The 22338-nt window shown below is 43.3% G+C and overlaps 1 protein-coding gene across 1 annotated transcript in view; it reads right to left on the reverse strand.

Moving 5' to 3' along the window:
* GRHL3 (grainyhead like transcription factor 3) overlaps positions 1-22115 on the reverse strand; it is a 37490-nt gene extending 15375 nt beyond the window's left edge. The window contains exons 1-13 of the mRNA XM_032228292.1: positions 21935-22115; positions 20862-20923; positions 17355-17691; positions 14879-14952; positions 13741-13894; positions 12803-12914; positions 12078-12172; positions 11236-11394; positions 9516-9594; positions 4599-4732; positions 2718-2755; positions 1808-1896; positions 771-856 (exon numbers count right to left, since the gene is read on the reverse strand). Coding sequence (XP_032084183.1) covers positions 771-856; positions 1808-1896; positions 2718-2755; positions 4599-4732; positions 9516-9594; positions 11236-11394; positions 12078-12172; positions 12803-12914; positions 13741-13894; positions 14879-14952; positions 17355-17691; positions 20862-20923; positions 21935-22087 — 1572 coding nt within the window. The 5' untranslated portion in view covers positions 22088-22115. The remainder of the gene's footprint in view (positions 1-770; positions 857-1807; positions 1897-2717; positions 2756-4598; positions 4733-9515; positions 9595-11235; positions 11395-12077; positions 12173-12802; positions 12915-13740; positions 13895-14878; positions 14953-17354; positions 17692-20861; positions 20924-21934) is intronic.
* Between the last annotated feature and the right edge of the window lie 223 nt (positions 22116-22338).

Here is a 22338-nt window from a genome sequence, read left to right on the forward strand (position 1 = left end):
TATGGTTGGTTGAAGGCAGGGGTGTCAAACTGGATTTCTTCGAGAGGTGGATCAGCATTGTACTTCTCCTCCATGGGCTGGCTGGTGTGTGTGGGGGGAGATGGGATGGACACCTCATACAGCATCCTGCCAGCCAAAACGGGGCATAGGGGAGGGAACACAAAGCCAGATTTAAGCACCCCACGAGCTGGATCTGGCCCACAGGCCTTGAATTTGACACCCATGGCTTAAGGAGTACACTGTATGAATACAGTTATTGAGGAATAGAAATCACCATTCATGACCTAACACCTTGTGGAAATACAACCAACAATCTGATTGTGCCTTTCCCCATAAACTCTCAGTTAGCAAACTCTAGTTTAATGCAAAATGCAAATCCATTTCAGGCTCCCAATGGGCTAGTTATAATCCCAACCAAACATTTCTTTAGAGGAGGCCTTAAAATGCAGCATCTTCAAGATTGGTTTTCTGTTTTATCAGCAGGGTTTTATCAACCAGAGTCATTGTACAACATTGATTAAGTGGAGCCACCTTTTAATACATTCAGTAGCTGTTTCCTCCCATTATTTAAGCAATATTGTAGGAAAATTTAAAATTAAAATAGAAGCCTAGGAAGAAATTAATATCTGGGATGGGAGACAGTCGGACTCAAGTTGCCCTTCCTTTTGTGGAGGTCTGCTGGCTGCCCTTCTCCAGCCTAGATATATTCAGCATCTCATCCCAAGGTAGCAAATTTCCAAGCCATTGGCTGATCAAGGAGAGAAACTCACCGCATTTCTCAGGCCTTTGAGATCGGGGGTCTTCAGCATGAGAGCGTCAAAAACTTCCTCTGTTTCCCGTCGTACATAGAGTAGAACTGAATGACACAAGAGATAATGGTCAAATCCCTCTGCAGATGCAGAAAAAGGACACCCCCATTTCTCTCCTTCCAGTATAGAATCTCACAAACCCACTGTGTCTTTTCTTTGAGGCCCCACATTCCTCACAACCTCATCCCATACATTCCATGTTTTTGTACTCTTCTTGGGCACAGACGCTGGCATAAACTTCACTGCCCTCAATGCCTGTCCCTGTTCTGCTTCAGAAAAAAAAGCAGATGATCTCATGCTCATTGTCTCAGTACAGGACAAATTAAGGAAAGTGATTGATGGATTCCCTGAGCTTCATTTTTTTCTCTCCAGAGTACTACCTTCCAGTGGAAAGGTAAAGATTCCCCTTGCACATATGTGCTAGTCATTCCCGATTCTAGGGAATGGTGCTCATCTCCGTTTCAAAGCCAAAGAGCCAGCGCTGTCCGAAGACTTCTCCATGGTCATGCGGCCATCATGACTAAACACCAAAGGTGCACAGAACGCTGTTCCCTTCCCACCAAAGGTGGTTCCTATTTTTCCAATTGCACTTTTACATGCTTTTGAACTGCTGGGTTGGCAGAAGCTGGGACAAGTAACAGGCAGCACTAGGGATTCGAACCACCAAACTGCTGACCTTTCTGATCAACAAGCTCAGTGTCTTATCCACTGAGCTACAGCATCCAAGAGTATCACTTTCCAGAGTACCACCTTCCAGTGGAAAAGAAACCACCAATTGCTCTCCTTAACTTGTGATGGGACAATGAAGGACACGGGTGGACAGGACCCTAGACAGTCAAGTTTAGTTAACTGTCCATTTGCCAATTTGCCACTCTGGCATGTTAGTGTTGTGGTTAACAAACAGAAGGATGCATCCTTCTGCATCTGTGGACTTTTTGCTTTTTCTTGGGCCATTAGGCCTCTGGGCATGCAGAAGACATCTGCCCCTTCCACCTTACCTCGTTGAGGATCTTCTTCTTTTGCTTGCTTTGCGGCTATGGGATCAAATTCATCGGGGAATGAAGGGCAGCTCCGCTTTAAGGGCAAGCTAAGTAGGGGGGAAAAAGGAACTCAGAACATCTCCTGGTTGTGCCAAATATACAAATCACAAGGGATCTTCCCAAATAGATCAGATGTCCATAACTGAATCTAGACTGTGCAGCAGTTTAAGAGTGAGTTACAGACTCGAAAGACTCAAATTCACAGTCCTCAAGTAGATTTAGTCACATTTCTCAGCTTAATTCACTTTATGGGTGAATTAGGAGAAACTGCCAAGAACAAAAAGAGGATGGATGGAGGGATGGATGGATGGATGGATGGATGGATGGATGGATGGGTGGATGGGTGGGTGGATGGGTGGGTGGGTGAATGGATGGATGGGTGAGTGGATGGATGGATGGACAGACCAATTTCATAGCCTTGTCCTTAATAAAAAAGGACAATTCATTTTGTTTCATCTGAATGAGGCTGTTATGCTGATATACATGTTGATGGACTGCTCTCTCTCCTACTCATAAAAATACCCCAAATAAATTGTCCTCCCCTTATTTGAAACTAGACCCTTAGAGATTCCCAGATGGAAATCACTGACTATTTCCGCCACCTCCCCCATCCCCATGGAAACTGAACCAAGACAGGGATTGGTTGAAAGTCACCCAATCTGCAGCACTCAAGAGTTTCATGGTCCAGAGCACTGAAGGTTTGAATGTAAACCCATGCCTGGATCAAAGACTTAAATATTTGAGTTTCCATGAGCTATAAAGGAACACGTATGGGGAAACAAACACATTTTTGATCTCAGAGTCTGAAAGCATTTCAGGTTGTTGACTCCGTCCATGCCTCCATCACCAAAGGAAATGTATTACATACCTGTGGGAATCATGTGGAATTCCAGCAGTAGGTAATACCTGTAAAGAAGGAGAGAGATGTTTTAAACAAAGAAAAACAGCCATTTAAAAGCCCTCCTCCCCTTTGCAACAACATTGCACAGCTTTATTTATTAGATTTATTAGATTAGATTCTGCCTTTTCTTCAAGGGTTCAAAAGGTGGTTTACATGGAAATTCCACTCAAAATATTTTATTTACTAAATAGTTTGCTGGATCAGAGGTTGGTTGTTCAATATATGTCCACATTCCCCTTGGTATGTAAGTCATACTCAACTAATTACACACTTGTACACACCGTACACCCACAGCTCTTCCTTTTAGCAATAGCAATAGCAGTTAGACTTATACACTGCTTCATAGGGCTTTCAGCCCTCTCTAAGCGGTTTACAGAGTCAGCATATCGCCCCCACAATCTGGGTCCTCATTTTACCCACCTCGGAAGGATGGAAGGCTGAGTCAACCCTGAGCTGGTGAGATTTGAACCGCTGAACTGCAGATAGCAGTCAGCTGAAGTGGCCTGCAGTACTGCACTCTACCCACTGTGCCACCTCGGCTCTTTTTTCCCTAAGGAAGGTTAGGTAGGGGGCCCAAATCATATTTCATCCCCACAGAATGTGTTCCTTTCTGCAGCAGGGGCTCAAATGATTGCTTTGCTGACCAAATATTTGGGTGTTCACACAATAAGCTTAACCCGGTCATGAATAATCAATTTTGCTTGGGTTGGCATGATACATTCCACCTCATATTAATCAAATGGAATAGGATCATCCAACCAACCCACCCAAACCAAGCAGCTTTATGACTTCCCCGGATAAGCATGTTGCATGAGTACATTGTCTACATATTTAGTCACCACTGATATAAAAATTAAATGAACCTACGTATCAGATATACAATAAGGTCTACTAACTTTTTACCCAGAGAGAAAGAAGTGCTAGTTTATGCTGAGTTGTAATATATTAAGAATTAATCATTTATATGCTGCTTTTATTATTTTTTATAAGTAATTCAAGGCAGTGTACATAACTAATAATCCTTCCTCCCCCTATTTTCCCTATTTAAAAAAAATGAGTGTAAAATGAGTTGAGCTGAGAGAGAGTGCTTTGACCCAAAGTCACTCAAGTCAACTTTCAATCCTAAAGTGGGATTAGAATTCACAATCTCCAGGTGATTGGTCCAAAATGACAAAGTCAATTTTCATTCTTAAAGTAGGACTAGAACTCAGTGTCCCTGGCCTTCTACCCTGATATTTTAACCATTAAAATGGCTCCCCTGTGATAATCCTACAAAGAGTTTGCCTTCTGGGCAACCACTGACTACATCTAGATGTGGATCCTCCCCCTCCTTGAAGATCACCCTTGGTGGATTCTTTCCAACTCAACCATATCAAAGCATGGATCCATTCCCACTCTAGAGCTCAAAGACGAGGGTGAGATGGAATATCACAAAATCTGGGACAAATGGTACCGTTGGTTAGAAATGAGGGGAAAAGGCCAGGACAGAAAAACACAGACAAGAATTGGAAAGAATTGGAAAATATGGTATTAAGAATGTGCAATAGGTAGGAATAGGATATGTATTTGTATGATTAGTAATTACATATAAGAAAGGATCAATGGACAGGTAATCTGACTGACTACACACACCTTATGTAATGGATATAAAATGTAATTGTTGTAAGATCTAATCACTATATGGAAACGTTTATGCCAGAAATGTTGCACTATGTCCAATGTTTTTAATGTTTATCTAATAAAAAACTTTTAATTTTTTTAAAAAAGCATGGATCCATTCCAAAGTCCATGTTTTCTTAACAGAATCCTGGAGGTTCTTAGCCGTGAGGGCCAACAGAGGAATCTTACCGTTGTGCATCTTTGGAGGTTTGAAAAATGAACATTTGGGATGAATAAGACCGGCTGAGTGTCCAAGTCACTTTGGGGCTTGAGGTAAGTGATTTCATTGCTGCGAAAGCTTGAAACTAAACAGCTTTTCAAACCTGAAAGATAGAAGAGAAAGTTAGGTTTTTCATCACGCTCCTTATTCTAGACTAACAGAAACCTTGTAGTCGTCCATCATGTTTGTGGGGAAAGTTTCTGGGAGGAGCAACCTGATCACAGATTATAGGTATTGTAGTCCAATACATGTGGAGAGCATCCATTTATACACATTGAAACAAGCATACTTAAGAGGGGAATTTTATTTAAAAAAATAATGTATACATTAACTCTGCTTTCAGAATTCAGCCCACTCATATAGTTAATGAATAAACATTAAAAGAATTATTTATGTTGTATACTTGTTATATCAGCTGATGAAATCTCACCATCAAAGGATTAATTGACCAACATTTTAAAATATCTGAGTAACTGAAATGGGAATTTGATATCAGTAAGGTGGCTCTGTTATTTTTAACATCCCTTCTATTATTCTTTTACTGTGGTTTTTATATCTTTTAAAATATATTTATTCACAATTTTTAGCTTTGTTGAACATTGCCCAGACTTATTTATTTATGAGTTAGGGGGCCATATAAATCGGTTTAATAAGAAACCAAATGCTTGCATGTTTCTCTTTTCTCTAGTATTAGGTGGTTATCCCTATTCTTTTTGGTTGCAGTTAGTGTTTTTTAAATTGTCTTTATTACACAATCACAGGTCAGTAGTGCAATTCAGCCAGTTCTATCCAGTTCAGGCGAACTGGTAGCGGTGGGGGCAGGAAGCTCTGCCCACCCACCTGGACGTCATCACGTCCCGTTTTTGATGCTCTGCGCATGCGCTCACTTTTGCAAACCGGTAGCAAAGGTAAGCTGATTTCACCCCTGCACAGGCTGACTGAATGCAGAATGGCTATTTGAGAAAAGCTCATAAAAAGGGATGCCTTGACCATCAAGGGACATTACGAATTCACCTGCTTTCTCCATTCCTCCATGAAAAACTGGAGGACAGTTTCAGAGTTTGTTCATACTAACTGCTCCTCTGCTTTTCAGCAGGGCTACACAGTCCCACGAGGCATCTTACAAAACCATAGAAATTTATGATCCCGCTTGTAACTCCGTGTTCTTCCTCCCTGCCCCTCCCCTCCCTGCGTGAACCAAGAACCAAAAAACATTAAGCAAGAAGCGGTAGAAGGCCTGCAAATATCGCCTTGGGGCTGGTAACCCAGGAGTTACTTCTAAATGGAAACATTCTTGGGTGCGCCAAGAACATTGGTGCCCCTAAACTTCTGGCCTTTAAGACAGCTCTTAAGATGTTTTATATCTCAGAAACTATGGGCCCTAATGCTGATGGGCTTTCCTTAGAGATAGGCCTGTAATTCTGGTTATAATTGTTCTCTGTGGTTGTTTATACATTGGCATTTTCCCTTGTGGTGGTGTAAACGAGGGGTCTCCTACCTTGGCAACTTTAAGACTTGTGGACTTCAACTCCCAGAATTCCTCAGTCAGCTTTGGGAGTTACGTCCACCAGTCTTAAAGTTGCCAAGGTTGGAGACCACTGGTGTAAACCATCAAGAGTCCTGTGAAATATGTGGTGTATAGTTTTTGGTACGAAGATAAATAAGTTCATCTAAGAAGCAGATATAAATGAAAAGCTACTTTAACAAGCCCGTAAACAAATAGTCTTTAATCTAATACAGCAGTGTCTTAACACATCAAAACCATCCATTTGAAAGCCTTCTGAGACTATTCTAAGAGCCTCAGTGGTGCAGTGGTTAGAAGGCAGTATTTCAGGTTAATGCTGCCCACTGCCAGGAATTCGATCCTGACCGGCTCAAGGTTGACTCAGCCTTCCATCTGTCCGAGATGGGTAAAATGAGGACCCAAATGGTTGGTGGCAATATGCTGTAAAAGCACTATGAAGCGGTATATAAGTCTAAGTGCTATTGCTATTTCATAGATGGCATCTTGGAGAATCCAAAGTTTGTTTGTAATATACTCAACCCCATTTAAGATTGGTAAAGTTGTGCTTGCAGATTGTCTCATGAAAGGCAAGAAACCTTGTAACTCAATTTTCTGGCAACAATCATTTCAAGAGATCCTTCAAGAATTCATTACTAAACTGAGATCAAAACCAAGAAGATGCGTTTGTCAACCGCAAACCCCAGAAAGGTGAACAAAGAAAAGAAGAGCAGAGAAGAGAAGTGAGCAGAAGGTGGAGGTGATGTTGGTATTCCCAAAATAAATCTCTAAGGACTAGAGAAAGGAACAGAAGATGGAGGTCACGTTGATGGTCCCAAAAGAGATCTCTAAAGACCACCTTCTCCTATATGACCCTCATGGTCAACTCAAAGGTTCTTACAGGTTCTTTATAGCCTCCCCATTTTTGGAAACCTGACTGGTGGTTACTGGAATGACAAGCCTCCAGGCTGTGGCGTCCATACAATGAAGCTCTTATTCCGGGGATTTTCCCCTGGCTCTTTCTTGGCTATCTTGAAGGCCCTAGGCAGAATGTGCCCAGGCTTCCTTGAGGTGTCGAAGCAATCACAAGGGTCTCGAAACTGGTTCCAGCTGCTTTTTTTAAAAAAAAAAAATCTCAGTGACTGCCCGTTTGCTTTTCTCCCTTTTGTAGTTTTTATGGCTGTTTTTATTTGACATCTTACTTATTATGTTTTGAATATGGATTTGTTTTGTAAGCTTCCCAGAGGGCCTGTGTTAACCTATGGGGTCTACTAGATCTCCTAGGTAAATAAATAAAATAGAATAAGCAAAGAGAAAGGGTTTTAAAATAGGACTTTAAATCCAGCTGGGGCTGGGCTAACTTGGCCTGGCCTGGATTCTAGGTGGAATGTGCAAACTGTCCAGCAGTCCAGCAGCCGATGGCCAGAGTCTTGGGCAGCTGAAGGTTACTAGAATTGCATTGATTTGTCTAGAGGGCACCAGATCAGTCTAGCTCAGGGGTCGGCAACCTTAAACACTCAAAGAGCCATTTTCCCACAGGAAAGAAAACACCGGGAGCTACAAAACCCTTCCCATGACTGACTATTTCCTGAGCAGCCACAAAACTAGAATATGTAGTTGAATTAAATGTTCTGTTTTCTTCTACAACATTTATTTTCTTGGATTTAACCATGGTTGGCCTACTGGGGTTAGAACCAGTCACTACACTTCTAACCATTGCAGCATCTCCAAAGTCATGGGATTAAAAAAGAAAAATCAGGTGCTGGACTGCCAACATGGATTTAAAACGGTTGCTGCATCCTGGGGTCAATTGATGGTCAATTGCGACCTTCCCAGCTGGCTTCCGACAAGCAAAGTCAATGGGGAAAGTCAGATTTGCTTAACGACCACACATGATTTACTTAACAGCTGCAGTAATTTGTTTAACAACCGTTTCACAACAAAATGATCAGGCTCAATTCACTTAACAACTGCTTGGCTTACCAATAGAAATTCTGGTCCTATTCATGGTTGCAAGTTGAGGGCCACCTGTATGTAACTCAATCAAAGCCCCCATCTGAACAGTTGCTACAGTGGAGAGCTGAAAAGCCACCAAGGAGCCTCCCTTGTTGTTTTTAAAAGACCCATGAAATGAGTGTTTCTCAATCTGACTATCTTATCTCAGCCTCTAAAGCAGGGGTCCCCAAACTATGGGCAGTGGCCCACTACCGGTCCACGGCCTATTCACAACTGAGCCACGAGGGTGACTGGAGTGCACAGCCCCACTCATGTGAGCATTGTGAGCACTTGGGGGTTCACTTGCATGAACATTGCAGGCACTCGTGGCTCACTTGTGCGAGCAATGGCATATGTGCCTGCCCCTCCCACAAACCATCCCCTCTTTCCCCCCTCCCTGATCAGGGCCACCAACCCAGAGAGGTTGGGGGACGCTGCTCTAAAGGGAGGGAAGAAAGGGTGGGTTGCCGGACCGTGGGAACTACTGAGGCAGGGCGAGGCAGACGTTCCCATCCATGGAGAACTGCTACGGAGCTTCACTTTTCATAGAGAAAGTTGGCCTTTCATGCGGTACATTGTCCCCGAGCTGCCTCAGTCGCTGAAAGAGATGGCAGGGTGAGACCGCAAAGGTCCATAACCCTAACCCTAAGCCCCGTGATCAGCTCCATCTCTGATTCTGGAGTTGTGCAAAGATGGAAAGCAGCTCAAAAACATGAAGCGGCAGGAATTTAGTTTCCTAGAAACTAGAGCTGTGATGGTGAACCTATGGAACCTATGGCCAGAGGTGGCACGCAGAGCCCTCTCTGCAGGTACGTGTGCTGTCGCTCCAGGTCAGATCTCTGTGGCTTTTTTGGTGAGCGTCTGTTTCCCAGCAAACAATGGAACAGAAGCTCACGAAAGAAAAAGATCTTAGCTCTTGCCATGCTGCCGGTGTTGAGATGCCCTGCCTCCCGCCGGCCAGCTGGTCTTCAGGTCTCTGCTGCACGTGTGTGCATGTCTGCGCATGCACATGTGCCTATCCGTGCATGGGTGTATTTGCACATGCGCACACCTGCCTTTCAGTTTGGGCCTGTGCGTGTGCGCAATTTGGGCACCCAGTGGATAAAAGGTTCGCCATCACTGAACTAGGGTACTGAACTGCAAAGTGTGGTTAAAAAAATCAAGATGGGGGTCACAATGGAACAATTGAAGCTCTGAGCTTTTTTTTTTTATAAGGAACAGACACATAAATGAGCAGAGTTTGATTGACTACTGTGGCTGCCCTATTGACTTCTTTTGACCATACTTTACGGTCGCCTCTGATAGCCGCTATCCCTGCATGGCCTGGTACCTATCCACGAAGGCCCTTTTCCAAAAAATTTGAAGGAGCTGCTACTCCACGTCTACTCACCGTTATTATTCGCATCCAGGCATTTTCCTTTCCTCCTGAACTGCTTGCGTTCATCATCCCGCATTTTCCTCTCTGCTCCCTGGAAGAGGAGAGAAGCCACAATCTCACTCTCACATCCATGGCTGCTAAGGGTAGATCTACGAGCATTTTCTTTTAATGGAATGGTGTGTGGGAAAGACCTTGGGAGATGGAAGAGATACTGCCAAAGGAATGGTCAGAGAAGAGGGAGCATGGCCCACAACTGCACAATGGGTGGAACAAGGGAGTCAAGAGGCACCTTCCCTCCTTAGGTTCTCAGGCTATAAAAGTGACAGCAGGAGACTTGCACTTTCAGGCTGTGAAGTTCTTTTAATGTAAAGGTAAAGGTTCCCCTCAAACATATGTGCTAGTCGCTCCCGACTCTGTTTCAAAGCCGAAGAGCCAGCGCTGTCTGAAGACTTCTCCGTGGTCATGTGGTTGGCATGACTAAACGCCAAAGGCGCAGGGATCGCTGTTACCTTCCCACCAAAGGGGTTGCTATTTTTTGCTTGCATTTTTTACATCCTTTCGAACTGCTAAAAGCTGGCACGAGCTCACCCTGTTATGGGGTGCTAGGTATTCAAACTGCCAAACTGCCAACCTTTCAATTGACTGGCTCAGCATCTTAGCCACTGAGCCACCGTGTCCCTATTGTTTTAATGTAGCTTAACAATAAATTAGATTTAGCTCATCTGGCTGTGTTTCCTTTAGACCACAGGAAGGCTAACAAGGCTGTGGTATGTGAAATGATATTTGTCCATGACTGCAAACATCTGGATCTAATAAGTCAGGAATGATCATGCATAACCATTGATTGAATGTGCGCCCTGCCTCTCTCAATCTTCAGATGCCACACACTACCAGCAGACCTATTCCAAGCCATGGGTACCAGCCCTGGACCCATCCATTCATGCATCACGATCTCTCCACCTTCACCTATTGCTCTTGCTGATTCATCTCTCTCTTCCTTCTTTTTCCCATTCCTGCCCCCAACTGCCTATCAATTAGATTTGAGAGTAAGGACGAGGTTTCCCATACCCACAAACATAATTGCTGCATGGGGTACGGGATGATCTGGATTGTGATGGTGGGGAAAAATAGAGAAAGGTGTCTTTAGAGAGATGAGGTGGCACAGTGGTTAGAGTGGAGTACTGCAGGCTACTTCAGCTGACTGTAGCTGCAATTCGGCAGTTCAAATCTCACCGGCTCAAGGTTGACTCAACCTTCCATCCTTCCGAGGTGGGTAAAATGAGGACCCAGATTGTGAGGGGCAATAGGCTGACTCTGTAAAATGGTTTAGAGAGGGCCGTAAAAGCACTATGAGGCTGTATAAGTCTAAGTCCTATTGCTATTGCTATTATCCTTTGCCCTTAACTATCACCTTCAAACTTAGGAGGACAATGGGGTGGTGGTGGGGAATTCCATTCACACCAATGAGTCCTTGCTCTCTAGACTTAATTTGGGGTGGGGGGGTGGGGGGGTGGGGAGAGGCTGTGGGACATATTCAAAACCACAAGTCCTCTTGTTCATTTCTAAGTTTCCTCAGAGCCCAGATTTGCCACTTCAGCTCTTGCTTGCAAAGTTTCTCTCCAAAAGACTTTGTGTCCAAGAAACAACAAGGAGGCTCCTGGCTACCCTAAGGCTTTACACACGCGCGCACACACACACACACACATTTTGCCAAAGGCTCCCCTTACTTTACCTTATCACAAAATATTTTGATCTGGCAGACAGCTCGGTGGACTAGCCGGTTTGTCCCAGTGCTGTAGTCATAAGTGTCGATCTGGAGGTTCAGTGGGACACCCTTCACACCTTTTTGAGAGGAGAAGTCCGTGCTCAGGCAGTTCACGCCAATGAACACCTGCAAAAGCGAATGGGAAGCATTATGGTTCTATCTAGCTCCATTGTAGCCTTGGAAGAGGGGGTCACCTGAAGCTCTGGTGGTGTCCAATGGGTGGATTGGTGTTATTGCAATGGGCTAGACTAAGTGCTCAGAGAAGCCACTCCTAACCAAGGTGAAAGTCAAAATATCAATGTAACCACCAAAGGAGAAAGATTATTTAAAATGGGTTGCTTCAAAGTGATGTTTTCCCAAATCTCTACCAAATTTGTGGGTATAAAAATTAGGTGGCCCATTTTTCCACATTTCTTCAGGAGAGGGAGAAATTCTCCAACCATTTCTCAAGGGCTTCCTTGAGACAGGACTTCCTCTTTAGGGTGACAATAACACAATGACTTAAAAATGATGAGAGGAATGTTGACTTCTCTTGCAACTATTTAATGGAATTTAATGAGGGAAGCCAGGGAGACAGGAATGTGCTGGAGGATGGATGATGGTCCAGGGCATTAACACACAACTCTTGGGCCCACCACAACACACCATACCACTTCACTCATGTGAATTTCTTCTAGATATTTACTTTAAATAATTTACTTTCTTCTAGATATTTACTTTAAATAATTTGCTAAACCAATTTTTTCTTTATTGAATTAATTAAGAGCCAGTTTTCAAAAATGGTACTCTTGTTGGTGTCTCAAGCCTACCTTTGCTTCTTCAGCGATATTCCAGACAAAGGATAAGGCATTGTAAGCTACCTCTTCAATATGCTGCACAGTATTGAAATTCTCTTTACAGTCAGCTAAAAGAGATTAAAAAAAACATTTCTTTTATTTCTTGACTTGATCAGGTGCAGTTATTTAATTATCGCTAACTTAAAAAGATGTGATAACTCCATATTTACTCCTCAGAACTACTCCTAAACTTTCTTCTGGATTTAGTGGCTAAGATCTAGGATAGTTCTACCTTCCACCCATCTTAATAGCTACTCTGAACAAGGATGTCACAACAAGTATGGCCATAGTCTATGCCAGATGATGAATGAAATTCTTGGCCCTCGCCACCATCTCCATAAACAGCTGGAGGAGGAGAAGATCATGGAGATGGGCAATACAAATTAGTAGAAGTGCCTCTATCATAGTGGGAAATGGCCCCAGCCCCATGGACCTGAAGCAGCTCACATAAAGTCTACCAGATTAGTTGTTCCAAAGATGCTTTTTTCCAGACTGAAGAAGCTTCTTGGAGGAGAAGCAAAATGTCTTCAAGGAAAAACAAAGATCATTTGCCTTTTGAAAAAGCACCTTTGGGACAACCATGACCTGGATGACTGAGAATCTCCATAAACATCAGATTAGTTGTTTGGGAGAAAGCCCTCCTATCCATTTTTGATGTTGTCTTGGACAAGAAATGCTGAAGTAGTTACACTCCATACCAACATCGATGACTCTCTGTTTTGCTGTCGGTTGGCGCGAATGCCAGTGTTTCCAGAATTTGAGCTGTTCCATTGGAATCTTCTCATTGTCGAAAACTACCATCACCACACTCTGGAAAAATGGAAGGAAGCCCACATATACTCTGTTAATGTCTACAAAATGCTTATTTATGCATCCATTTGCAAAAACAAAATCAACTTTGGAGTAACATTTCAGGATTGATAATGACTTTAGAATTCTCTATGGCTATTGGCTGGAATGGAGGTATTGTCAGATTTTATTTTCCTGGGCTCCAAGATCACCGCAGATGGAGACTGCAGCCAAGAAATTAAAAGGCTCCTGGGGAGGAAAGCTATGGCAAAACTAGACAGCATACTAAAAAGCAGAGACATCACCCTGCCAACAAAAGTGTGTACAAGGCTCTAGATTTCCTATTTGCAATGTATGGCTGTGAAAGTTGGACCATAAGGAAGCCTGAGTGCATAAGAATGGAGGCCTTTGAACTCTGGTGCTGGAGAAGACTCCTATGAATCCCTTGGACTGCAAGGCAATCAAACTGGTCAGTCCTAGAGGAGATCAACCCTGACTGTTCTTTAGGTGGCCAAAGCCTGAAGATGAAACTCAAATACTTTGGCCACCTAATGAGAAGGAAGGACTCCCAGGAGAAGAGCCTAATGCTTGTGACAATTGAGGGCAAAAGAAAAATGGGACGACAGAGAATGAGGTGGATGGATGGAGTTATTGAAGCAGTCGGCGTGAGCTTAAATGGACTCCAAAGGATGGTAGAGGACAAGAAGTCTTGGAGGAACGTTGTCCATGGGGTCATGATAAGTTGGACACAACTTTGCAACTAACAACAACAGTGGCTGGAGTAGCTCTGAAAACGAACCTCACAGAGGCTATGCTTTTGGTAGATCCTTGGCTGCATGTCCCTTACCTTCACTTTGTTTGAGGACAAGTGTAAACATTTGGCGTCTCCAACTGTCCTCAGAGTCACCGGGTAGAACTGTCCTTTGTTGAGGTACGCCATAGGTGAGTCACCTGCCTTGATATGAATAGCTTTGGGAGATCCCAAGGTGTATTCAAAGTCACTGGAATGGAAATATTGAAGAAAGAGAAAGGGATTTTACTTGGCAAAACACAAAAGGAATCATTTCAGAGCCAACATGGTTTTCTTCAATGTTATAGTTACGCCAACATAACAAGACTACAAAGCTGGACAGATCCCAGTTCATGTACTAACTAGAACATCTTTTCCACTAATCAATAGGGGAGAGTTTAAAACAGCATCAATCAACAACTCATCCATCTTCAATGCTAGCCTGATGTGTTTAATGATGTTAAAAAAAAAACTGCAATTGAATAACAGAACAGAACAGCAGAGTTGGAAGGGGCCTTAGAGGTCTTCTAGCGAACCCCCTGCTCAAGCAGGAAACCCTATATCATTTCAGATAGATGGCTGTCCAGTCTCTTCTTGAAAATTTCCAGTGATAGAGCACGCAGAATCTAGGGAGGCAAAGATGTTCCACTGATTAATTGTTCTAACCATCAGGAAAATTTCTCCTAGATTGGTTCTCTCTTTGATTAGCATCCATCCATTGCTTCTTGTTCTGTTATCAGGTGCTTTGGAGAATTGCCACAAGTGACTCTGTGTCTGTTGTCTCTCTGTTTGCTATGTAACTGCAAATTTTGAAATTGTAGTGTTTTGATAACAAAAGTCCAAGGAGAAGGGGCAGCCCAATGTTTCTGTCACTGGAGTCCAATTCATCCCTAATCTCTACAAAGCTCCAGGATTTCAATTGGAAAACTGGGTTGGATAAATTTTGGATAGCCAACAGCTGAGCTGAAAATAAATGAGCTCCATTGCTGAATGGAGCTATCATTGTAGGTTCATGGATTCAGGAGAAACTTTTTGTGTGAAAATCTCCAACTGTTCTCAAGTTAGCCCAACTTATAGGAAAGAGGTATAACCCAGTGCAGCAGCGTAGGAAGTTCTTGGTTTTTTAAAAAAAAAGATAGTATATTTTTTTCTCTATTGAAGATTAAATAGTCCAGGAGAAAATCTTCACACTTACGTCTTGCCATCACTGATGGAATAACCTTCTGAACACGGAGCTTCTGCCTTCAAAATATCATTGAAGATCAAGGACTGCAGAGAACAAAACCAGAACAGTTTGGTGTGATTTGATTTGAGTTTACTTTGTTTGTTTGTTTGTATGTATTAGGTATTGCAAACTATCTTAAAAATACAAGTTCCAGGTGTAGCTATAAAAGAAGAGACAGAACTTAAAATATATTATCCATTTAGCTTTCATTAGCTTCTGCTAACATTGTTGGAGTGTAAAAACTACCATTGAAGAGACACGCTGACAATGTTACCAAAGGCTAACAAAAGCTAATTGGATAATATATTTTAAGTTTCGGAGATCGTGATGTCTGTCTCTTCTTTTATGTATTATGTATGTATTTTGAAGCCTCCCTTTGGCAACTGTAACACTTGTGGACTTCAACTCCCAGAATTCCTCAACCAGCATGGCTACTGTATTTTTCGGAGTATAAGACACACCTTTTTCCCTCAAAAAAGAGGCTGAAAATCTGGGTGCATCTTATACACCAAATACAGCATTTTCTGCCTCCCAAAAGTGGCTATGGGTAAGATCAGTGTTGGTCGAGCTTGGCAACTTGAAGAGGGGTAGACTTCAACTCCCAGAATTCTCCAGCCAGCTATGCTGCCTGTGAAATTCTTGGAGTTGAAGTTCACACCTCTTGAAGTTGCCAAGGTTGAAAAACTCTGCATTACATGTGGAAGAAAGACATTTTTTTGCCAGAAAAAGACTTACCAAACCCATTTTAATCCAAAGTGCATCCCAACTAGCAACCTGCTTATGAACTTGGAACAAATACGAAAACATCCTGGGTTTAGATGGGAAGAGGGGGTGGGCCGCTGGGGGCTCGCAGGGGTTCAGGAGAACCTCTAGCTAAGATTCTGTGCAGTTTGGAGAACCCCCAAATCCCACTCCTGGCTGGCCCTGCCCACTCCTCCCCGGAGTCCCCACGCAATCTGTTTTGGATGCAGGTAAGTTCAGGGCGCATTCAGAGGCTCAGGGAGGTGAAAAACAGGCCTATCGGAAGTTCGGGAAGGCCTCCAGAGGGCCTCCAGAGCTTGGAGAAGCTATTTTCTCCCTCCTGGAGGTTCAAGGAAAGCCCACCATGGTGCAGGAGGCCATGGCCACGCTCACCATGGCCACACCCACCCAGAAACCAGGCAGAAAACCCCTTGGTAAAAGTTTTGAAGCCCACCCCTGATGGGAAGTCGTTGCACAACCATGAAAACAGTCACTATTTCTCCCTAGATATCTTCCCCCCTGCAGCTTTCCCCTGTCTTATATAATCTAAAGGTATTGGAATAGAAGTTCCATCAGCAACCAGACCCCAAAAAGGAGATTTCTGGGAGCTGCTGTCCAATACAACTGGAGAACCAGGTTGGGATAGTCATGCTAATGTTTGAAGCGGGAGATCTTCCTTTGATCTCCAGGAAGCTTCCTTCGGTTCCCAGCTACATTTGCTAAGATGTTGCTAAGATATATTTTTTAATTAAACTTGGTCCCGGAAAGGTGTTGTCTCAAATGGAAGAACACCAAAAAGAGCTTGGTGTGGATTGTTTTGTATCCTGAAATCTACCCAGCTTTCTTTAGGTCCAGGACAAGCTGGATGAGGATGAAGAGAAGAGCAAGCAAGGCAAGAGAACTCTCATGCAGAACATTAAGCCATTAACTATGGTTTACAAGTATCTCCTTTGAGAGTTCCATTCTGTTTTATTTCATGTCCCATAACGTCCATAAAGGTTGTCCATTCTTGATCCAGGATGAAAGGAAACAAATCCAACCAGGATTCTAAGTCAGTAATTGCTAAAGGTGGAGCAAGTCTCTATAATTTCCTGTTTCTCAACTCTTTCACACTGGCAAACACTAATGGGAAAGAGTGATTTGGAAATAAGCTGTAGCCATTGAACAATATGGATAACTATAGGGAAGAAGTCTATTTAAGGAACAGCTGACATCACCCCCACCCAGCAAACTCTACTCCATCCTGCCGAATCTTTGTGACAGCTGACTTTGTATGAAAGGGACACTCCTTCGCACGCCTAATTACCACAATCTGTGCTGCTCCCATTTATACCATGCATGTCACATCCTGCACAGAAGAGGGCAGAGCCACACAGCTTGGCTCCAAGCCAGGTGGCTGACCAAGGTGAGGTGGCCCTCCCTCGGATTCACCAAACATTCTGGATTTCAAAACAAGCTGGATTTTTTTTAAAGCCATCTATTAATATATAGTTTCCGCAACTTTCCCAAACCTGGCGTCTTCCAGATGTGCTGGATTATAATTTGCATCACCACCAGCTGTGATGGTTGGAGATGTTGAGAATTGTGCTCCAGTACAACTAGATGCCACGTGGTTGGAGAAGCCTGACTTATGGATCTCACTGTTATACCCCTGCAGACCACCATTGATAGATAACATCAAAGAAGATTTTGCATAAATGCTGACCTCCTCAGGGTCCTCTTTGAAGGTGCTATCTGGCTGCCATCTCTGTTGGGGTGGAGCCACGTGGATGGAGTCGAAGAGGGAATTAAGTGAGCCATTGTCATACATGTCTCCTGAAGTAATCATATAATTCTCAGGATTGCTCTCTAATTTGCTGGGACCTGGAGGCAGAGCTGGTGGCTTGTGAGGAGAGGAGAGCCCCTCAAAAGCTAAGCCGTTCTTCTTGGGCAAGTCCAGATATTCTTGGTTTACTGAAACGTTTTCAGCCAGAAGCTTCATGAGCTGAGCAGAACCTTCGAAGGAAGAAATCTCTGGTTCGTATTCCATCCCATGACAATGCCTAAAAGAGAAGAATAGAATATAATTCTTTATTGGCCAAGTGTGATTGGATACCCAAGGAATTTGTCTTTGGTGCATATGGTCTCAGCGTACATAAGTAGAATAAAACACATCCATCAAGAATAAAAAAAATTCAACATTCAGTGATAGTCAAGTTTACTAATAAGCTATCAAGTCGTACTAGTAAACAAATAAAACAATATAAATTGAAAGATACAAGCAACATGGTTATAATCACAAGAGATAGATACTAGGAAGGAAGAGAAGAAGAATAGTAATACATTCTTGGTAAATTATTGACAGTGTTGAGGGAATCATTTGTTCTTGTGTCTAATTGTTCTGGTGTGCAGAGCCCTATACCATCATTTTGAGGGTAGAAGTTGTAACAATTTATGTCCAGGATGTGAGGGGTCTGTAGATATTTTCACAGCCCTCTTTTTGACTTGTGCAGTATACAGATCCCCCATGGAAGGCAGATTGGTAGCAATTGTTTTTTCTGCAGTTTTAATTATCTGTTGAAGTCTTTCTTTTTTTTTTTGTCTTGTTTGGTTGCAGAGCCAAACCAGACAGTTATGGAGGTGCAGATGACAGACTCAATAATTCCTCTGTAGAACTGAATCAGCAGCTCTTTGGGCAGTTTGAGCTTCCTGAGTTGGCACACAAAAAACATTCTTTGTTGTGCTTTTTTTATGACATTTTTGATGTTAGGTGTCCATTTTAAGTCTTGAGATATGATAGAACCTAGAAACTTGAAGGTCTCTACTGTTGATACTGTATTGTCTAGTATTGCAAGAGGTGGAAGTATGGGAGGTTTTCTTCTAAAATCCACCACCATTTCTATGGTTTTGAGTGTATTTAGTTCAAGATTGTTCTGGCTGCACCACAGAAGGAAGGACTAGGCAAAAGGATTTAGTAACACAAGACCAACAGAAGGACATTTAATACAGGAATCTGCAGAGTGGGAGCTTATCAGGGCTAACCGTATCTCCATTTGGTAACGATAATCAGAACTTGATCGGATTCTTTTGTTTTCTTTCTGTTAATGGAAAGCTTACACCATTGCTACCCAACCTCTTTGCCAAAACTCTCTCCAAGGGAAGGATGGAGAACCCATGGCTTCCCAGAGACAGCTCAACTACAACTCTCAGAATCCTGAGTGGAGTTGCTACAAGTAATAGTCCAGCAACACTTGGAAGACTGTATGCTAGGGATTTCCAACCTTGGCAACTTTATAAGACTTATGGACTTCAACTCCCAGAATGCCTCAGCCAGCATATGAAGCTCACAAGTCTTAAAGTTGCCAGGGTTGGAGACCTTTGCTGTAGGATATTTAGAAGGTTCCTGCTTTTCCTGTTGCAGAAGATTCAAAAGATTTTGCTGTCCACCATCTTGTTAATAATAATGATTTCAGTGCCAAGCCGTTCAGTTTTTTCTCCAGCCAAAGGTTCCAGCTGTTGTTTAGCCCTCCAGATTGGCCCAGCAAACCACCCAGCTCCCAACTGCTTATCTTCAATTTTCCATGCAGTTGTTCAGAAGCGCATTATAAAGCACAAAGATGAAGGGCACTCAGAGTCCAAAGCAATACTTATAGCTTATTGAAACTCTCCAGGAAAGGTTTTCTGGAAAGCATGGATGCCCAGAAAGGATGAAAGGATGGAGATAAATTGTTTTAAAAGCAGTTGAAAAAGAAAGTTTTTTATCAACCTTACACTCCATGCTGCTGTTCCTAATTCTCGTTGTCCTTAGCTATCTAGGGGCACCCAATTGAGATTCTAGCCTTGGGCCAGAATCAAGAAAATAGCATTACAGGTTCATCTTTTTTACCCATCAAAAGTGGCACTGTAAAGTCTGCCTCTGTAATGGTGTGTGAGAATGGTCTTGGGAGTGTGGGATGCTGCTTAAGGGATGATCAGATAAGAGAGGCTGCAGCCTGCAGCTGCATAATAGGCAGAGAAAAGAAACACAGAAAAGAACCTCGCTAATTTCTCAAGCTATAATAGTGACGGTGGGAAATTTGTACTATCAGACTGCAAAATTCTGTTATCCAATCTTCCAATAAAGTGGAATTAGCTGATCAGGTTCTGCTTCCTGTTTGGTCTACCTAGAAAGGCTGAACACAAACTTGTTCCTATTGTCTAAACTCATTTCAGAAGAACTAAGACCTCTTCTGTCTTCCCCAACCATCATGGATCTGTCTCCATCTCCTTTATGGATAGCTTGAGATGTCCTTCTAAGCACGCCACCTCTGTCCTATGTCTGAGCAGAGATCACCTCTTCTATAACTTTACAGTGGTTGCCAATGGTTTCAGAATCCTCTTTCTCTACTAGGAATAGCAAATGGTGTCCCATCAGTGTTGCTGAACTACAGCATCCAAAATCCCTTGCAATTAGGCATGCATAGTAGGACTGCTGGGCATTCAAATTCAGCAGTATCTGGCAAGCCAGAGAGATATACATCTTCTGCAGTGGTGGGATCCTGCCAGTTTAACAACAGGTTCGGTGATTGTGTTTTGTGTGCGCGTGCAGAGTTTTACCAAAATTTACCTTTAACGTTACTGCCTGGGGAGTAACACAGTTGAGGCATGGCAATCCGCGCTAATCAGCTGAGAGGATATAGGTAAGTAAAGTGCAAGGGCAGGCGGATGGGTCCACCTAATCGTCAGAGCGAACCGGTTCGCTCTCAGCTGATCGTCGGAGCTACCGTTTTGCCCGAACTAGTCCGAACCAACTGAATCCCACCCCTGATCTTCTGGAAGCCTAGTAAAGCTTTTCAAAACAACTTATTGGGTGCATAACCAACATTTCTTATCTGATGCTAGTCCAGAGATGGGAGCAAGGTAAGAAGAAGCCAAGCTACCACCTCAGCTTTCTGCTGCATCAGGAGCATCGTATAGGAGGCAACCACAGACCCCAAAGGCATGTGAATAGTTTTTTTCAGGTCTGTTTTGTTTGCCCCCAAATCTGTCATAACTTGTAACCTAACAAGACAATGTGGAGTCCAGCCCTCCCATTGTCTTCACCTACTGACACACCTTTCAATTATGTTTTTGAACTAAAGAAACAGATGTTTTGCAGCGTGGATTTATGAAGTCCTCGTCTGTTAGGAAAAAAAGGGATTTCCCCTCCCCCCTTTAAAGCAGTTTACAAAAAGGGGCAGAGATGTTTTCTTACCTCTTCCCAACTTCACTGCGCCCTTGTGTTCCAGATGGAAGGATTCGCTTTTCTTTTGGAACCTAGCAAAGGAGGAAAAACAATGAAAAATAAACATGGCCTGCAGATCAGGATGATGTTCCAGGTTGAATCTCTATTGTCTAATCAAGGGGTGTCAAACCCAATTTCATTGAGGGCCACATCAGGGTTGTATTTGACCTTGAAGGGCTAGGGCATGGCCGTGACCGGGATGGGTATGACCAGCTCAACACTCCTGTGAAAACAGGCTCCCAAACTCCGTTTTCGGCTGTGATGGCCTCCTGCAACCCTCTGCCAGTGAATATGGAGCTTGGAACCCGTTTTTGCTAGCAGAAGCACTGCGGGCCGGTCCTTCACTGTTTCCAGGGCCAGATCTAAGTACCCTGGGGGGCAGATTTGGCCCCCAGGCCTTGAGTTTGACACCTCTGGTCTAATCACAATGGTTGACAAAATTGCATTCAACCTGGTGACCAAATTAACCATATTTTCTAGTTTCTGCAACACCCTCAGCTATAAATACAAATCAGATGGATTTGCATGACACTCCAAGGCAGTGTTTCCCACATGAAGACTTGAAAATGTGTGGATTTCAGTTCCCAGAATTCCCCAGCCAGCATCCCCTGTTCCCTTGAAGTTACCAAAGTTGAGAAACACTGCTTTAGCATCGTGTTTATGTGCTTCAATAGCAATGGCTTTTGTTCAGTGGGTATTTGGGGACTTGACAGGCTTGCTGTGGCAGCCATTTTGTGAGTGCACCCACCAGATTATCCCAACCCTGCATCAGAGGTGGTATTCAGCGGGTTCTGACCAGTTCTGGAGAACCGGTAGTGGAAATTTGGAGTTGTTAAATGTAAATGCCACCTCTGACTGGCCCTGCCCCCATCTATTCTCTGCCTCCCAAGTCCCAGCTGATCAGGAGGGAATGGAGATTTTACAGTATCCTTCCCCTGCCATGCCCACCAAGCCACACCATGCCCACCAAGCCATGCCCACAGAACCGGTAGTAGAAAAATTTGAATCCCACCACTGCCCTGCACCCAGATTGCTCTTCATACCATATAGTAGTCATAGAGGAGGCTCAGGGCTGCTACGCTGTCATCATCCCCATTTACTCTCATCATGGCCTTGGTGGCTGCTGTTAGAGGATTCTCCAGATAACTCTTCCAAGCTTCGTCTTCGTTCATATAGGAGTACTTCTGCAAGCCCATCCCATCGTTTTTCAGAAGACGCACAGACATGAAGCTGAATGGGAACACAAAGAGGCACGTTGTATTGAGACATTTCTTTGCAACCATCGGTTTTAGCAAAATACACAGAAAATTACAAAACTCATATCAGTTCAATATATCCTCTCTAATACGAGCAGCAGTATTTGTCAGGGTGTGCTCTGTACGCTGTCTTGTTAAGTTGTTTCGTTTTACATATTTGTCTTCATCGGACAACAAAAAATAGATTTTAT

This window comes from Thamnophis elegans, chromosome 12 (genome assembly GCF_009769535.1).
Source record: "Thamnophis elegans isolate rThaEle1 chromosome 12, rThaEle1.pri, whole genome shotgun sequence".
NCBI lineage: Eukaryota > Metazoa > Chordata > Lepidosauria > Squamata > Colubridae > Thamnophis > Thamnophis elegans.